This window comes from Carcharodon carcharias, chromosome 20 (assembly GCF_017639515.1).
Source record: "Carcharodon carcharias isolate sCarCar2 chromosome 20, sCarCar2.pri, whole genome shotgun sequence".
Classification (NCBI taxonomy): Eukaryota; Metazoa; Chordata; class Chondrichthyes; order Lamniformes; family Lamnidae; genus Carcharodon; species Carcharodon carcharias.
In genome coordinates, this window is record NC_054486.1 from 32,631,621 (window position 1) to 32,646,679 (window position 15,059).

Consider the following 15,059-nt stretch of genomic DNA (forward strand, 5'->3'; position numbering starts at 1 on the left):
CATTATTTTTAAGTAGACATTGAAAAGTCACCCTCAAGTACAAGCAAACATCGAAGCCTTGGAGTGCAGGTTAGGGCAATGCCTGCACCTGAGATGAGAGTTCAGGATGCAGTCAAGTGGCCGAAGCTGTCACCACTCGGTCATGTGGTGTGGGGCGGTGGTAGGTGGTGTTTTGGCCAACCATCATGAACACTAGGCATCCATGTGGTGTCCAGGACTCTCCGACATGCGTGACACCCACTGAGGAGAGGCAGCCACAGGCACTCACTTGACCAAAAGTGGTCCTTAGGAAACAATTGCTGAGCCTTGTGTCTCTCTCTCTTTGATACTGCAGTGAGGAGACCATCAGGATGATGGAGCCTGATGGTCTCGCTGTCTGTCTCATTGTTTATAGGCAGGAGAGAAAACGGGGAAGAATATGACGGAGGCGCATGTCTCACCAAAGGGATGAGCAGAATCTTCAAGACCAAGAGGCAGAAGGGCCTTCTCCGCACGCAGAGGATGAATGCCAGAGAGCTATTGTTTGTAGGCACCTCACTAGACCCAGGGTCTATAGACAGTGCATATGCTACCTGCAGATGAGCGAGAACCAGTGTCGCTGACAACTGTGCATGTCAAGAGAACTCATCACTCACATATACCAGCTTCTGCAGGATTTGGCGCCATGGGGATTTGGAGGGCATCCACTGCCAGTGGTGGTGAAAGTGCCAGTTTCTACAGCTTTCTTCCAGGCCTCCACTGGGGAGCTGTGTGGGATCTCACAAGCCTCCACGCACAACTGTATCCAGGAGGTCAGGGACGCCATTTTTGCCAAGGCACACAACTTTGTCAACTTTGACAGAGATCAGATGAGCCAAGAAACAAGAGCACTGGGATCTGCTTAGAATTCCAGATTACCACAGGTGCAGGGTGCCATCGACTGCACACACTTGACTCTTAAATCGCTCTGACAATATGCAGTCCAGTATGTGATCTGCAAAGTCTTCCACTCTCTCAATGCTCAACTGGTCTGCGACCATAATAAATGGATCATGCGGGATTGTGCAAGATACCCTGAAGTGTCCATGACTCGTACATCCTCAGCAGGTCTGAGATCCCTGACACCTGCCAGGGACAACACAGGCTGCAGGGTTGGCTCCTCGGGGACAAAAGCTACTTGCAAAGGGTGTGGCTGATGATGTCCGTGTGGTGGCTTCAGGCTTCCGCTGAGAGAAGGTACAATGCGGCTCATGCTGCAAGCTGGAGTTTGGTGGAGCACACCATAGAGATCCTGAAAATGAGGTTCCGGTGATTGACAGGTCTGGCACCCTCCCCAGTGGATGTCACGCATCATTGTGGCTGGCTGCATGCTATACAGCCTGGCGATGCAAAGTGGGGAGGACTTAGGTGATGAGGAGATGGAAGAGGTGCATGCCTCCTCTGATGTGGAGAAAGTTGAAGGGGATGAAGGTGATGAGATCCTGGAAGGGAAGGATGCAGCCGATAAGGCTATTGCACCACCAGATGAGACAGGTGTGCTCATGAGGCCCTCATTGCCACAAGATTCCAGGAAGATGATGACGAGATGCAGTGAAGACACTCCTGAGATCTTCAAATTGCATCTGGGGACATCTGACACCTGCATGGCTGAGGGCAGCACACATACGCTCTGTGAAGAGGCTCGTATCATCAAGTCGCTGCTGAGATACAGCAGGCACATGGATTTCAACAGCACTTGATCCTTTGGCAGGCTTCATAACATGTTCCCTTCAACACCACACCATCACCTGTCAGGAATGCTGATGACATGGGGATCAGCCCCACCTCTAAAGGTGCTGAGAGCACACAAAATCCTGGAACCCTGTGATGCTTGGGTACGAGATTCTTGCAGCAAACGCAAGCCACATCAAAATGCAGGCACCACTGATTTGGAGAGGGAATTTGAAGCCGGACAATCACTGTGCTCAAAAGTTTACATACTGCACATGAGATGCCCTGGACAGCGACACATGCCTTCGTTTTGTGCAGGAACCAAGATTTCACATCTGATTGACACAAACACTGCTCATCATAACAAGGAGCCATAGACAACGAGACATTCTTGGGACTGTATTTACAATGGTCAACATTACGTACATGTGATTAATACCTGTGCCCATGTTGTGCAACTACATCTTGACCTTTCTAACCCTTCCGCTATGATTTGGTGCATCCCCAACACCCACAGCGGAGGTAGAGGTGGCCTGTTGACTGCTACGTCCTGTTGTTTGTAATGACCTTTGTGGAAGAACTCTGAAGGGCTGAGATGTGGAGGGCTCTGGCCTGCTTTCGGGGTCCTATTGTGTGGCAGTGCCGCCCTCCCCTGCCTGCGGAGCTGGAGCTGCAGGGGTCATAGGAAGAGAGGATTCGGATGGGCTGGTCACTCCCAGAGTCGCCTGGGTAGATGGCCCTGGGGTGTGCACATGCTGATCCTCCTCCCTCTAGGTGCCCGAGGACCCATGGCTGATGCCCTGAAAGGAAAGAGCAGCTGGAGCAAGCTTGAGATGCTGTGCCCCCCTCTTGACACTCATGGATGCCAGCAAGTGCCTCAGCGATGGAGTGCAGTTCCTGCAGTAGTGCAGGACCAATGTCCTGGACCAAGGTTTCCACAATGGCCACTACCCTACCAGTATTGACCTCAGTGTGTTGGCATGCCGGCGCTATCACCTCGGTCTGAAGGTGGACGTATTCCTCCATCGTGCTTTGCAATCTGAGGAGTGCAGCAGCCATCCCTTCCCAGTGTTCCAAGCTTGTCTTTGCAGCTTCAGCAGTTGAGGTAGAACCAAGTCCAGAGGCTGCTCATCTGACTCGCACTCAGCAGGTTCCTGGTTTCCAGCAATCCTCTGAGAGGATTGAGGCAGGGGTCTCCCTGCCCCCACTTGCTGTGGATCAGACTGTGTGATGTGCTCACTAAATTGTGACCCCAAGGCTACTGTAGAACGAGGTCCCACTGAGGTATGTGTATCTGCGCTGATGGAGGGTGTGGGTGTGTGCTGTGACAGGTCTTCAATATCGCTGTCTGCAAATTCCTCTTCCGTGGTGTCCTCGGGGACTTGACTTGTGGACCCCTTTGGCTGATTCCCACATATGCTTTCCACAGAGGAAAGAAGAGATAATTAGTGCAGAGTAGTGGCCTGTGAAACTGGAGACATCACTCACGGCATGGTTGTCTGATGGATGTTGCACTGCTGGATCCTCACTTGGTTGAGTGCTGCCGACTTCACCGTCAGCACACGAGTGGTCCATATCCTTGATTGCCAGCTGAATTGCTATATTTTCAAAGTCTGTCAGGATTTTGACGTCGGCATTCCTCCACCGGTCTGGGACCTCTTTTCTTGTGTGCCAGCCGGTCCAGCATGAATACAGATAGAGAGAGCATGAGCAGCATGCCTGCCAGGCCAGATAAGCAGGATGCCTGGCATGTGTGGGTGGTGAGTGGTACCATGGATGGGATGAGGACACAACCCACAGGGTAGATGAAGGTGTGTGCAAGAGAGTGAGAAGCAAGTCGGCAATGAGTGAAGGCTCTGTGGTTGTGTGATGACTTTGTGAGTGTGTGAGTTGAGAGTGATGAGAGGAATGATTTACCCTGGTGGAATGGAGGGGATCATTCATCCTCTTTCTGCACTGGGTGGCTGTTCTCTTTTGGAGTGCATCAGCACTGACCACCACTGCCACCACCTCTCATGTTGGATTGGTGATGGTGCTCGCAGGTCTTCGTCCACAGCAGGTAGAGGACATTGCAGTGGGCCTCCACTGCGTCTAGTTGGTGCTGCTAAATTTGGGGGCTGCACTTTTCCTAACTTATGCAGCCATTTGTCCTCAGCAGCTTCTTATCCCTTGGAAAGTGCTAGCTTTGTACAGGGATGGCTCTTTTAAATATGGTGCCCTGAAGCTCTGAGGTCATGGTGGGGCTGGCCAACTCTGAGGCTGCCCTGCCAGCAATCCAATGTAAAACCTGAGCCTTTGATTTTTTTTCACAATGTTCCACATGATACAGGATGAAATTCCAGTATTGCAGTTGGTGGACCTGATGCTGATTTCCCCGTCTGATATCGGACTTTGCTAATTTCAGGGAATGTCCCGGCCCATGCCTGGATCTTAACACGTCTCTGGCTAACACCACACTGACCCTAATTCAGGGTCATGTGCTTTCTTACCATCACTGTGTGGGCAGTACTGTACTCAGTCCCACATTAAAACTGTATATACCAGACCCTTATACTAGAGGGCGTGAGTACACGGAAAGTGTCGGCAGTCTAACACATAACAATTGATCAAAATGTTGTGAGAATGGAACAAGGAGAGGCCATACAAACTGTTGCAACACACTCCCATCAGGAACTCTACCCAACACATTTAACCTCCAGAGGAAAGATTCTGTAGGCTTCTTTCCTACCAGTTACAGTTTAAGAGACTGGAGAAAAAAATGAAAGCACATGGAATTGGACACACCCATTGTCATCGGTAATGAATTGTTTAGGTGGTGGAAACCAGAGACTCGGGATAATGGGTATGTACTCTAATTGCCAGGATGTGACTAGTAATATACCCCAGGATTCTGTACCAGGACCTCAACTTTTCATTATATTTATAGATGGCTTGGATGAAGTAATAGAGAGCAGTATTTCCTAAGTTAGATGGTACAGTAAATAATGTAGATGGGAACAGAAATTTGCAAAGGGACATTAATAGGTTAAGTGAGTGGAAAAAACTGTGGCAGATGAAATTTAAAACGGGGTAGTGTGAGATCATCCACATTGGGACAAAGATAAATCACAGTATTTTCTAAAAGGTGGGAATCTGTGAACTATGAAGGAACAGGTATATTAAGAGGTCCTTGTAGAGAAATCAACAAAAGGTAGTGGACAGCCACAAAAAATAATTTAAAAGGCTAACGAAATATCAAGAGGGCTGGAATATAAAGAAGTAGAAATTATGCTACAGTTGTATAATGCTCTGGTGAGACCACATCTAGAGTATTATGTTCCTTTCTGCTTAGGCCACATCTGGGGTAACTGTGTTCAGAGAAAGACAGAGTTAATGTTTTGAGTCCATATGACTCTTCTTCAGAGCTAAAGAGAAGTAGAAATCTGGTGAAATATATACTGTTTAAGAGGGCTGGAACAGGTGAAGCTGGATAGAAGGCCAGCAATAGGTGGAGGCAAAGGAGAGATTGCAAAAGATGTCACAAAAGGTCAAAGGGGTGTTAATGGTGGTGGTACTGGCTGAAGGAGGTGCTAATGGTGGCATTAGGAGTGGAAAGCAGAATGTAATAATGGCAGGACCAGAATAGTGTGCCATTCTGTAATAATAGGAAGAGGGATTCCAGTTGACCTTTTGCACACCATTCCTGGACACATACAAGGAGGCCAATCACAGTGACTGAATGAGATCAGTTAACTCAGCAAAGAGGGGGGGATTGTCCTTTGGACCTGTCTAGTTTGAGAGGTTCAGTAACACATGCAGTGATGTATTTAGCATAGCTACATCTCAATAAGCTATAGAAGGTTCTTCACAGAATCTTTATATACAATGCAATGCTACAGGATACCTGTGTAGAACTGCTTGGCACTTGAGGGTTATCTGTGCACAGTCCGAGTGCTTGTTCTGTTTCAGCTGCAGTGTGAACCTCTCCATCACCTTCACCTTTTCTAGCTGAGCTTCCACCATTTTCTCAAACTGTTCATGTTTTTGCTGCAAGTTCTCCACATTCGGCAGGGAATCCTGGAATAGGACAATGAAGACAACTCACAGTATTATTAAAACAGACTTTCAGAACATTAAAGAAAATCATGGACTTAATTGAGGGCACTGTGCTTTCACTTTGGGGTTAATTTCAAATTCTTTCTTTGCAGGCTGGAGAGGGCTCCATAAAACCTGTTTTTTAAAAATTCATTCATGAGATGTGGGCATCACTGTCTGGGCCAGCATTTATTGCCCATCGCTAATTGCCCTTGAGAAGGTGATGAGTTGCCTTCTTGAACGACTGTAGTACATGTAGTGTAGGTACACCCACAGTGCTACTAGGGAGGGAGTTCCAGGGTTTTGACCCAGTGACAGTGAAATAACAGTGATATATTTCCAAGTCAGGATGGTATGTAACTTGGAGGGGAACTTCCAGGTGCTAGTGTTCCCATGTGTCTACTGCCCTTGTCCTTCTAGATGGTAGCAATTGTGAAGGTGCTGTCTAAGGAGGCTGGGTGAGTTCCTGCAGTGCATCTTGCAGATGGAATACTGCCATTGTGTGTCGGTAGTGGAGGGAGTGAATGTTTGTGGATGGGGTGCCAATCAAGCAGGTTGCTTTGTCCAGGATGGTGGCAAGCTTCTCAAGTGTTTTTGGAGCTGCACTCATCCAGACAAGTGGAGAGTATTCCATCACATTCCTAACTTGTGTCTTGTAAATGGTGGACAGGCTTTGGGGAGTCAGAAGGTGAGTTACTCACTGCAGGATTCCTAGCCTTTGACCTGCTCTTGTAGCCACAGTATTTATATAGCTGGTGCAGTTCAGTTTCTGGTCAATTTAACCCGCAGGATGTTGATACTGGGGATTCAGCGATGGTAATGCCATTGAAAGTCAAGGAGCGATTCTTGGGTTCTCTCTTCTTGGTGATTGCTTGGCACTTGTGTCACATGAATGTTCCTTGCCTGGATATTGTCCAGGTCTTGCTGTATTTGGACTTGGACTGCTTCAGTCTCTGAGGAGTCGCAAATGGTGCTGAATATTGTGCAATCATCAGTGAACACTTCTAACCTGATGATGGAAGGAAGGTAATTGATGAAGCAGCTGAAGATGGTTGGGCCTAGGACACTACCCTGAGGAACTCCTGCAGTGATGTCCTGGAACTGAGATGATTGACCTCCAACAACCACAACCATCTTTCTCTGTGCTAGATTTGATTTCAACCAGTGGAGAGTTTTCCCCCCCTGAATCCCATTGACTCCTGTTTTGCTAGGGCTCTTTGATGCCACACTCTGTCAAATGCTGCTTTGACGTCAAGGGACAGTCACTCTTATCGCACCTTTGGAGTTCAGCTTTTTTGTCCATGTTTGAACCAAGGCTGTAATGAGGTCAGAAGTTGAGTGGCCCTGGCAGAACCCAAACTGAGCGTCAGTGAGCAGGTTATTGCTAAGCAAGTGCCACTTGATAGCACTGTTGATGATCCTTTCCATTACTTTACTGATGATCAAGAGGAGACTGATGGGGCAGTAATTGGCCGAGTTGGATTTGTCCTGCTTTTTGTATACAGGACATATCTGGGCAATTTTCCATATTGCCGGGTCGATGCCAATGTGGTAGCTGTATTGGAACAGCTTGGCTAGGGCTTGGCAGGTTCTGGAGCACAAGTCTTCAGTAGTATTGCCAGAATATTGTCAGGGCCCATAGCCTTTGCAGTATCCATTGTCTTCACCTGTTTCTTCAAGTCCCCAGACATTAATAAGAATGACTTTGATGTTGTCATTTCAGGTACCTAGGTGGATGCCGGGTGATCCATCCAATTCCATTCCTTTTGAGCTTTTTAGCAGTTTGATACAACTGAAGTGGCCTTCTAGGCCATTTAAGAGTCAATCACATTGCTGCAGTTCTGTAGTCACATGTAGGCCAGAACTGGCAAGGGCAGCAGATTTCCTTCCCTAAAAGGCATTAGTGAACCAGATGGGTTTTAATGACAATGGTTTCATGGTCACCATTAGACTTTTTAAATTCCAGATTTTTATTGAATTCAAATTTCACTATCCGCCATGGTGGGATTCAAACCCTGGTCCCCAGAGCATTACCCTTGGTTTCTGCATTACTAATTCACTACATCACCACCTCCAGTGCAGGTTTGATTCAATTTGACTGTGAATAAGTCTTAGCCCAAGTGCCAAACTATCCATGTTAAATCGTCAAACCCACTCATGATATTGATGAGCACAAATTTGTAAGGAACAATTAGCATATTGAAGACTGTCTGTTCAGCTATACCAAACTGCCTTTCCATTCCTTTACTATGCGTTGGGCTGTGATCTCCAATCCCATGAAGTGGCTATTTATTGGCGAGAAACCTACCCCCTTGTCTTCATTGGCCAGGAATGCCTCTTTATTGCTCAGCCAGCTCTCACTCTGCTCCATGTAGCCATAGAATATCTGCAACACACAGGGTTTCACCACATCACAAACAATCCAGGAACATGTTGGCAGCAGTTAGACAGCAGCTCAAATGCACTATTTAGATTTTGAACTTGTTCTCACACCCTCCCATCCCCCAGTCACATTGTACCACACATCTTCAGAAATTCTTGACCAGATCAGACACTTTACTCACTCCCAGGAAGCCAGTGCTGTTGTGCTGAACAGAGGAGGTTGCACCACTGGCTACTTTGGCCAAGCATTTGACCTTTGACACCCTCCTATACATACACAGTGAAGACTGGGAGTAAAAAGTCCAGAACTGAGTGTGAAGCCAGATCCAGACAGTCAGAAGCTCAGCTGATTCAAAGCACTAACTGAAGTGTGAGAAAATTGTACCAGCAGCAGACATTTTGAGAAGGCCAATCACAATGCTCTTTGGGGGGGACTTAGTACACTGAGTTACAGCAGCAATATCCTCACCACAGTTTCCTCTCAGAGAAGGCAGATTGTCACACTGTTCACAGAGAACCATATCAAACTGAGACAGTGTACAGCATCTTCAGTACCTGCATTAACAACAAACCTGCGAACTGTCTTCAGACCTATGGCTTAATGCCCACATGGAGCATGGGTTTGAAACCCTCAATTCACAATCCTCATTCTGGGTTTGACAATGGGAACTGCATTGCCTTTTTTAAAACCGCTCCTTGGAGGTTGCTTATGAAAACTCCAGTGGGCTACTTGTTGTGCTTTGCACATTTCCAGGTCCTCTGTGAGGACCTGCAGATGAGCACTTCTAAACAACTCACTTGCCATAGGGCCTGTTATCTGACTTAGGTTCCTGCTGTATAGTATACTCCAGCCGTCTGTGACAGGAGTATTATCTGAGTAACCTCAAGTTCCATCATACCTATCAGGAATCTTGGCTGTTTATATCGCATGTAGTAACATTTATTTTTAATTCCCAGTAGGTAACTGAGGAATGTTTTGTCAAATCGGCACTCTCATTAATAATTTAATAGTAGGAACATGGTGTGTACCCTTGCCCGCCTGTACCTGCAGATCACTGGCTTCTGCCAGCCTGGTGCTACGCTCCGCCCAAGCCTCATTCAGAGTGGTCCAGGTTTCTTCCACCTTGACAAGGGCTTGCCTGATGTCCGGAGATGCATAGTGTCCTGCAGCCACCAGTTCAACACCAACATTCCTGATAGCATTGAAACGCTCCACTCTGGCCTGAATCTCAGTCTAAGAAATAAACAAAGACACACACACACACACACACACACACACACACACAAACGTACAGACAGAAAAATAGGCACACAGAGAGGCAGAAAAATACCCACACACACACACACCCACAGAAAAAGACAAAGGCACAAATACACACAGACAACTCCCACAACCAGAGAGACACAGACAAAGCCCCGTAAAAAGAAATATACAGATGGCCACACATGGAGACACAGACACACAGATGTCCACACAGAGAAACACACATGCATAGAGTGAGGTCCCGACACACAGAGTTGTGTGCACAGACAGACACACACACACAGACACACACACACATACACACAATGTCAGCAACTTCTGTAATCTTTATGTATGTCACTCTGAACATTCCCACCCCCTTCCTTACATCCCATGAAGTGAACACATAAGAGCCAGATTACCACCGTTCATGATGGAAACACAATTTAAACAACAGTTATGTCTGAATGGAAATTCAGATTCCCTCACAGGCTGGGTTGTATCACTGTTACACCACTATTTCATCTCCTCTAATCTGTCCTCAAAGCTCATGCCCTTTACATTTTGGATCATTCTTGTTGTGCTTCTCTGCAGCTAATCAACTGTTTGAAATTAGGTCACAAGAACCAGGCACAGATCCTCTGTAGATTCCCACCCTTATTTCTGGCTATGCATCCCAATACTTAATGTTTCTCCACAATTCTTTTTATTCAATTTTGGATGTGAACATCATTGGCAAGTCAGCATTTATTGCTCATCCCTGATTGCCCTTAAGCAGGTGATGGTGAGCTATTTTCAAATGAGTGGCTTGCTAGGACATTTCAGAGGGTATTTAATTGTCAATCATATTGGTGTGGATCTAGAATTACATGTAGGCCAGATCTAAGGACAGCAGATTTCCCCCCTCAAGGGCATTCAGATGGGTTTTTGCAACAATCCAGTAGTTTCATGATGGTTACTAACAAGACTCACATTCTATTGTAGATTCCTCCAGGTGCCATGATGAGATTTGAACTCATGTCTCTGGATTAGTTCAGGCCTCTAGTTTAGTAACATTACCACCATGCTACCATCCATCTGCATATCATCCTGACAGTGACAGTAATTGAGAGCATCCTGTCATTCACAAGGTTTTTCACAACTCTTGCACTGCAGATTACATTTATTGGGATAAAAACAGAAACTGCTGAAAACATTTTTCTGTACCTATCGTTTTTCAACTGGCTTAAAGAAGAAATGTATACAGCACAATAGAATCAGGAGCTAATGAAACACAAAATGTTGATCTTAAAGGAACTAAACCTAACCGAGTCCAGATATTCCTGAGCTGCAGCCATCAGGGTTTTGTTACATCCTAGCTGTGCCCAGCATGGTACATTGAGATTGTTTGATCAGATCCCAGGATTTGTCCTTGCCTTTCTCTCTTGGTGCTCCTCTATCATGCTCTCTGCCTCTTGCTTACTCTTGGGCAGGCTCCCCTTTCCCATCAGTGTTTTCATCCACTGTGCCCAGTCCATCAGCTCCCGAACAGTCCTATTGAACTTCTGCAGCTGGTATGAGGCTTCCAGCTTCTCCCTTCTGCAGAAATGAGAAATGAACCAAAGTCAACAACTAAATCAAGAAATAATAGAAAACTCAATGCACCAACTTGAAAACACAACTCTTCACACTTTATCCACATGAGGTTGAGACTGTACCTGGGATAGTGACTGACAGTGAAACTATAGCTGTAACTGAGATTGCAATAAAGAGAGTAACCTTTTAGATTTGTGGTCTATCACTCTGACTGTACATTCCACTGCTGCTACACACTACACTCTCGGTTTCACCAAGCTCTCCATCTAAACTCCTAGACCCCTCTCCTAAAATTTGGCCAGTTGGTTGGAGCCAGTTATATTCCCACTGTTTATTTTCATTCCCTAATATCATTGCCTTGCATTTTTCCACATTAAACGCCTTTTGTCACCACACCTACCTTCCCAACCCATCCAGATCCCTTAACATTTGGATTGCCTGCCCTCTTATCAAATTTGACTGCACTCCCATTTGTTGCCATCTGTAAACTCAGGCTGCTCTGTTTCTGCCGCAGCCTCAAATGAACTCACAATGAGTAGCACTGGTCCCTGGGATATTCCCTTAATGACCCCTGGCTAAGTGGTCCCAGCTCCATTTACAGCCTCTCTTTGTTTTCCCTGATGTTCAATCCTCTCAGAAGATTGCTTCCTGTGCCCTGCTTTCCTAAGTTTGGACTCGTCCTCTAGAGCACAGGATCTAAAGCCTTGCATTACCCTCTCTCTCAGGATGCCTTTAATACTTTACCTGCAAAAGGCACGAGGCTTATTGGCCTCTAATTTCCAACATTGCCTTTTGCCTGTCAATTGTGGCTCAGTGGTAACAGTGTTGCCGCTGAGTCAGAAGGTTGCAGGTTCAAGTCCAGCTTCAGGCCTGAGCAAGTAAACTCAGCTGACACTCCAGTGCAGTAGTAATGGAGTGTTGTAGTGTCGGAGATAGCACTTTTCAGGTGAGACAGTTAATTGATGTCCTGTCTGCTCTCTCAGGTGGATGTAAAAGATCATGTTGATACCATTATGAAGAAGAGCAAGGAGTTCTCCCCTGTACCCTGGCCAATATTAACCCCTGAATCAACATCAAAAAAATAGATTATCTGGTAATTTATCATATAGCTGTTCTTCGAAAATACTTCATTGACTGTAAAACCCTAGAGATTGTGGAATGTGCTGCAGAAATGCAAGTCCTTTCTTTCTTGTGTCCTTTTAGATTGTGTATCAAAAGAGATTTTACTCACCGCAGTTTGGCTTCCTTCTGCAGCTGAAGCCAGCTCTCCTGCATCTCTCCTTGCTTCAGGCTGAGCTTATCACATATTGAGGATTGGTACTTGTTGAATTGCCGGGCTTTAACTTCCAATGCCTGTTACAGATAAACAACCTAACAATGTGAAAGCTTATACAATCCCAACAACAACAACAACAGCAACTTGTATTTATATAGCACCTTTAAAGTAATAAGGTCTCTCAGACGCACCACAGGACATTATCAAACAAAATTTGACATTGAGTCAAAAAATTAGATATAAGGACAGGTGACCGAAAGCTTGGCCAAAGAAGTAAGTTTTTACAAGCATCTTAAAGGACAGAGAGGAAAAGAGGAGGACAGGCTAAAGAAATGAATTCCAGACCTTAGGTCTTTGGCAGCTGAAGGCTCAACCAACAATGGTGGAGTGATTAAAATCAGGGCTGCTCAAGGGGCCAGCATTGGAGAAATGCAGAGATCCCAGAAGGGTGCAAAGCTGAAGGGAACAGAGTTAGACAGGGATGGAAAGATTTCAGAGTAATAACATCAAGGCATTACTTAACTGGGAACCATGTAAGTCAGTGAACACAGGGCCAATGGGTGAAAGGGGCTTGATGAGCATTTGGACATGGGCAGTGAAGCTTTGGAGGACCTCACATTTACAGAAGATAAAAGCAAAATATTGCAGATGCTGGAAATCTGAAATAAAAACAGAAAATGCTGGAAAAACTCAGCAGGTCTGACAGCACCTGTAGAGAGAAAAACAGAATTAATGTTTCAAGTCCATATGACTGAGGGCTCTCTGCTTCTTCATTGAACAGAGGCCCTAACAATCCCCATCCAGCACACTCTCCTCTGTCTGGCTTAACTTGTTCGCTCACTGAACAATTTCTCCTTTAACTTGTCTCACTTCTTCCAAATAGAAGGTGTGTCTATGGGTATCCGTATGAGTCCCAGTTGTGCCTATCTGTTTATGGGGCTTGTGGAATGTTCCTTGTTCCAGCCTTACTTAGGTCCCCTCCCACAACTCTTTTTTTGGTACATCGATGACTGTGTCTGTGCCACTTCATGCTCTTGTCTGGACCCGGAAAAATTTATCAATTTTGTTTCCAATTTCCACCCCTCTATCACCTTCACATAGTCCATCTCTGACACTTCCCTTCCTTGACCATTTATGGTGACAGGCTGTCCACCAATATTTATTCCAAGCCCACTGACTCCCACAGCTATCCTAACAACAGCTCCTCACACCCTACTTCCTGTAAGGACTCCATCCCATTCTCTCAGTTCCTTCACCTTCGTCACATCTGTTCCGATGATGCCACTTTCCAAAACGGCGCTTCTGACATGTCTTCCTTCTTCCTTAACCGATGTCTCCCTGCCACTGTGGTAGACAGGGACCTCAACCATGTCTGACCCATCTCCCACGCTTCTGGCCTCACACCTTCCTCTGCCTCCCAGAACCATCATAGGTTTCCCTTGTCCTCACTTTTCACCCCACCAGCCTCCGCATTCAAAGGATCATCCTCAGCCATTTCCGCCAGCTCCAGCATGATGCCACCACCAAACACATCTTCCTCTCATCCCCCCAGTTAGCATTCCGTAGGGACTGTTCCCTCCGGGACACCCTGGTCCACTCCTCCACCACCCCAACACCTCAACTCCTTCCCACGGCACCTTCCCGTGCAATCACAGAAGGTGCAACACCTGCCCCTTTAACTCCTCCCTCCTCACCATCCAAGGGCCCAAACACTCCTTTCAGGTGAAACAGCACTTCACTTGCACCTCCTTCAATTTGGTCAACTGCATTCGCTGCTCTCAATGTGGTCTCCCAATTGGGGAGACCAAACGCAGACTGGGTGGCCGCTTTGCGGAACACCTTTGGTGTGTCCGCAAACATGACCCAGACCTTCCTGTTGCTTGCTGTTTCGACACACCATCCTGCTCTCATGCCCACATGTCTGTCCTTGGCTTGCTGCAATGTTTCAGTGAAGCCCAATGCAAACTGGAGGAACAGCACCTCATTTTCCAATTAAGCACTTTACAGCCTTCCGGACTGAACACTGAATTCAACAACTTCAGACTGACCATTAACTCTCTCCTCTATCTTCACCCCATTTTTTAAACCTTTTTCTAAAGTGTATTTTTTATTGTTCATTTACTTATTTTATTTTTATTCATTTATTAATTGTTTATCCCTTTCTTAATCCCTTTTTCTATCATTTTTCCCCAACCACTGCCCCCTCTCCCCACCTAGCCCCCAAAAGGGCCACCTGTTCTATGTTGTTCTTTCATGGAGTCCCTTGTTCTGCTATTCACATATTCTGCTGTACTACCTTTATGCTACTATCAGCACCTTCTTTAGCCCTCACCACTACCATTAACATTCCCTTTGTCTTGTGTCCATGACATCTTTGTCAATCTCCCCTTAGCCGTCACCTATTGCTGACCTTCTATCCAGCTTCACCTGCTCCATCCCGCTTAAACAGTATAAATTCCATCTCATTTCTACTTCTCTTTAGCTCTGAAGAAGAATCATGTGGACTCGAAATGTTAACGCTGTTTCTCTCTCCACAGATGCTGTCAGACTTACTGAGTTTTTCCAGCATTTTCTGTTTCTACATAGTCAGCCAGGGTGTGTTGAAATAGTCAAGTTGGAGGTAATAAAGACATGAATGAAGGTTTCAGCAGCAGCTGAATTGAGGCAGGGGTGGAGATGTTAAAGAGGTGGAAATAGGCAGTTCCTAGTAACACTGCGGATTGTAAGGTCGTCTTGGGGTCAAATACGACACCAAGGTTGCAAAAAGTATGGTTCAGCCTGACAGTTACCAGGGAGAAGAATAAAGTTAGTGACTGGGGA

The 15,059-nt window shown here is 46.1% G+C and overlaps 1 protein-coding gene across 1 annotated transcript in view; it reads right to left on the reverse strand.

The window, feature by feature from the left end:
• sptbn5 (spectrin, beta, non-erythrocytic 5) overlaps positions 1-15,059 on the reverse strand; it is a 283,694-nt gene that overhangs the window by 78,831 nt on the left and 189,804 nt on the right. Inside the window, exons 44-48 of the mRNA XM_041214166.1 lie at positions 12,195-12,316; positions 10,804-10,966; positions 9,191-9,379; positions 8,072-8,149; positions 5,573-5,745 (exon numbers count right to left, since the gene is read on the reverse strand). Of these exons, the coding sequence (XP_041070100.1) occupies positions 5,573-5,745; positions 8,072-8,149; positions 9,191-9,379; positions 10,804-10,966; positions 12,195-12,316 (725 nt within the window). The remainder of the gene's footprint in view (positions 1-5,572; positions 5,746-8,071; positions 8,150-9,190; positions 9,380-10,803; positions 10,967-12,194; positions 12,317-15,059) is intronic.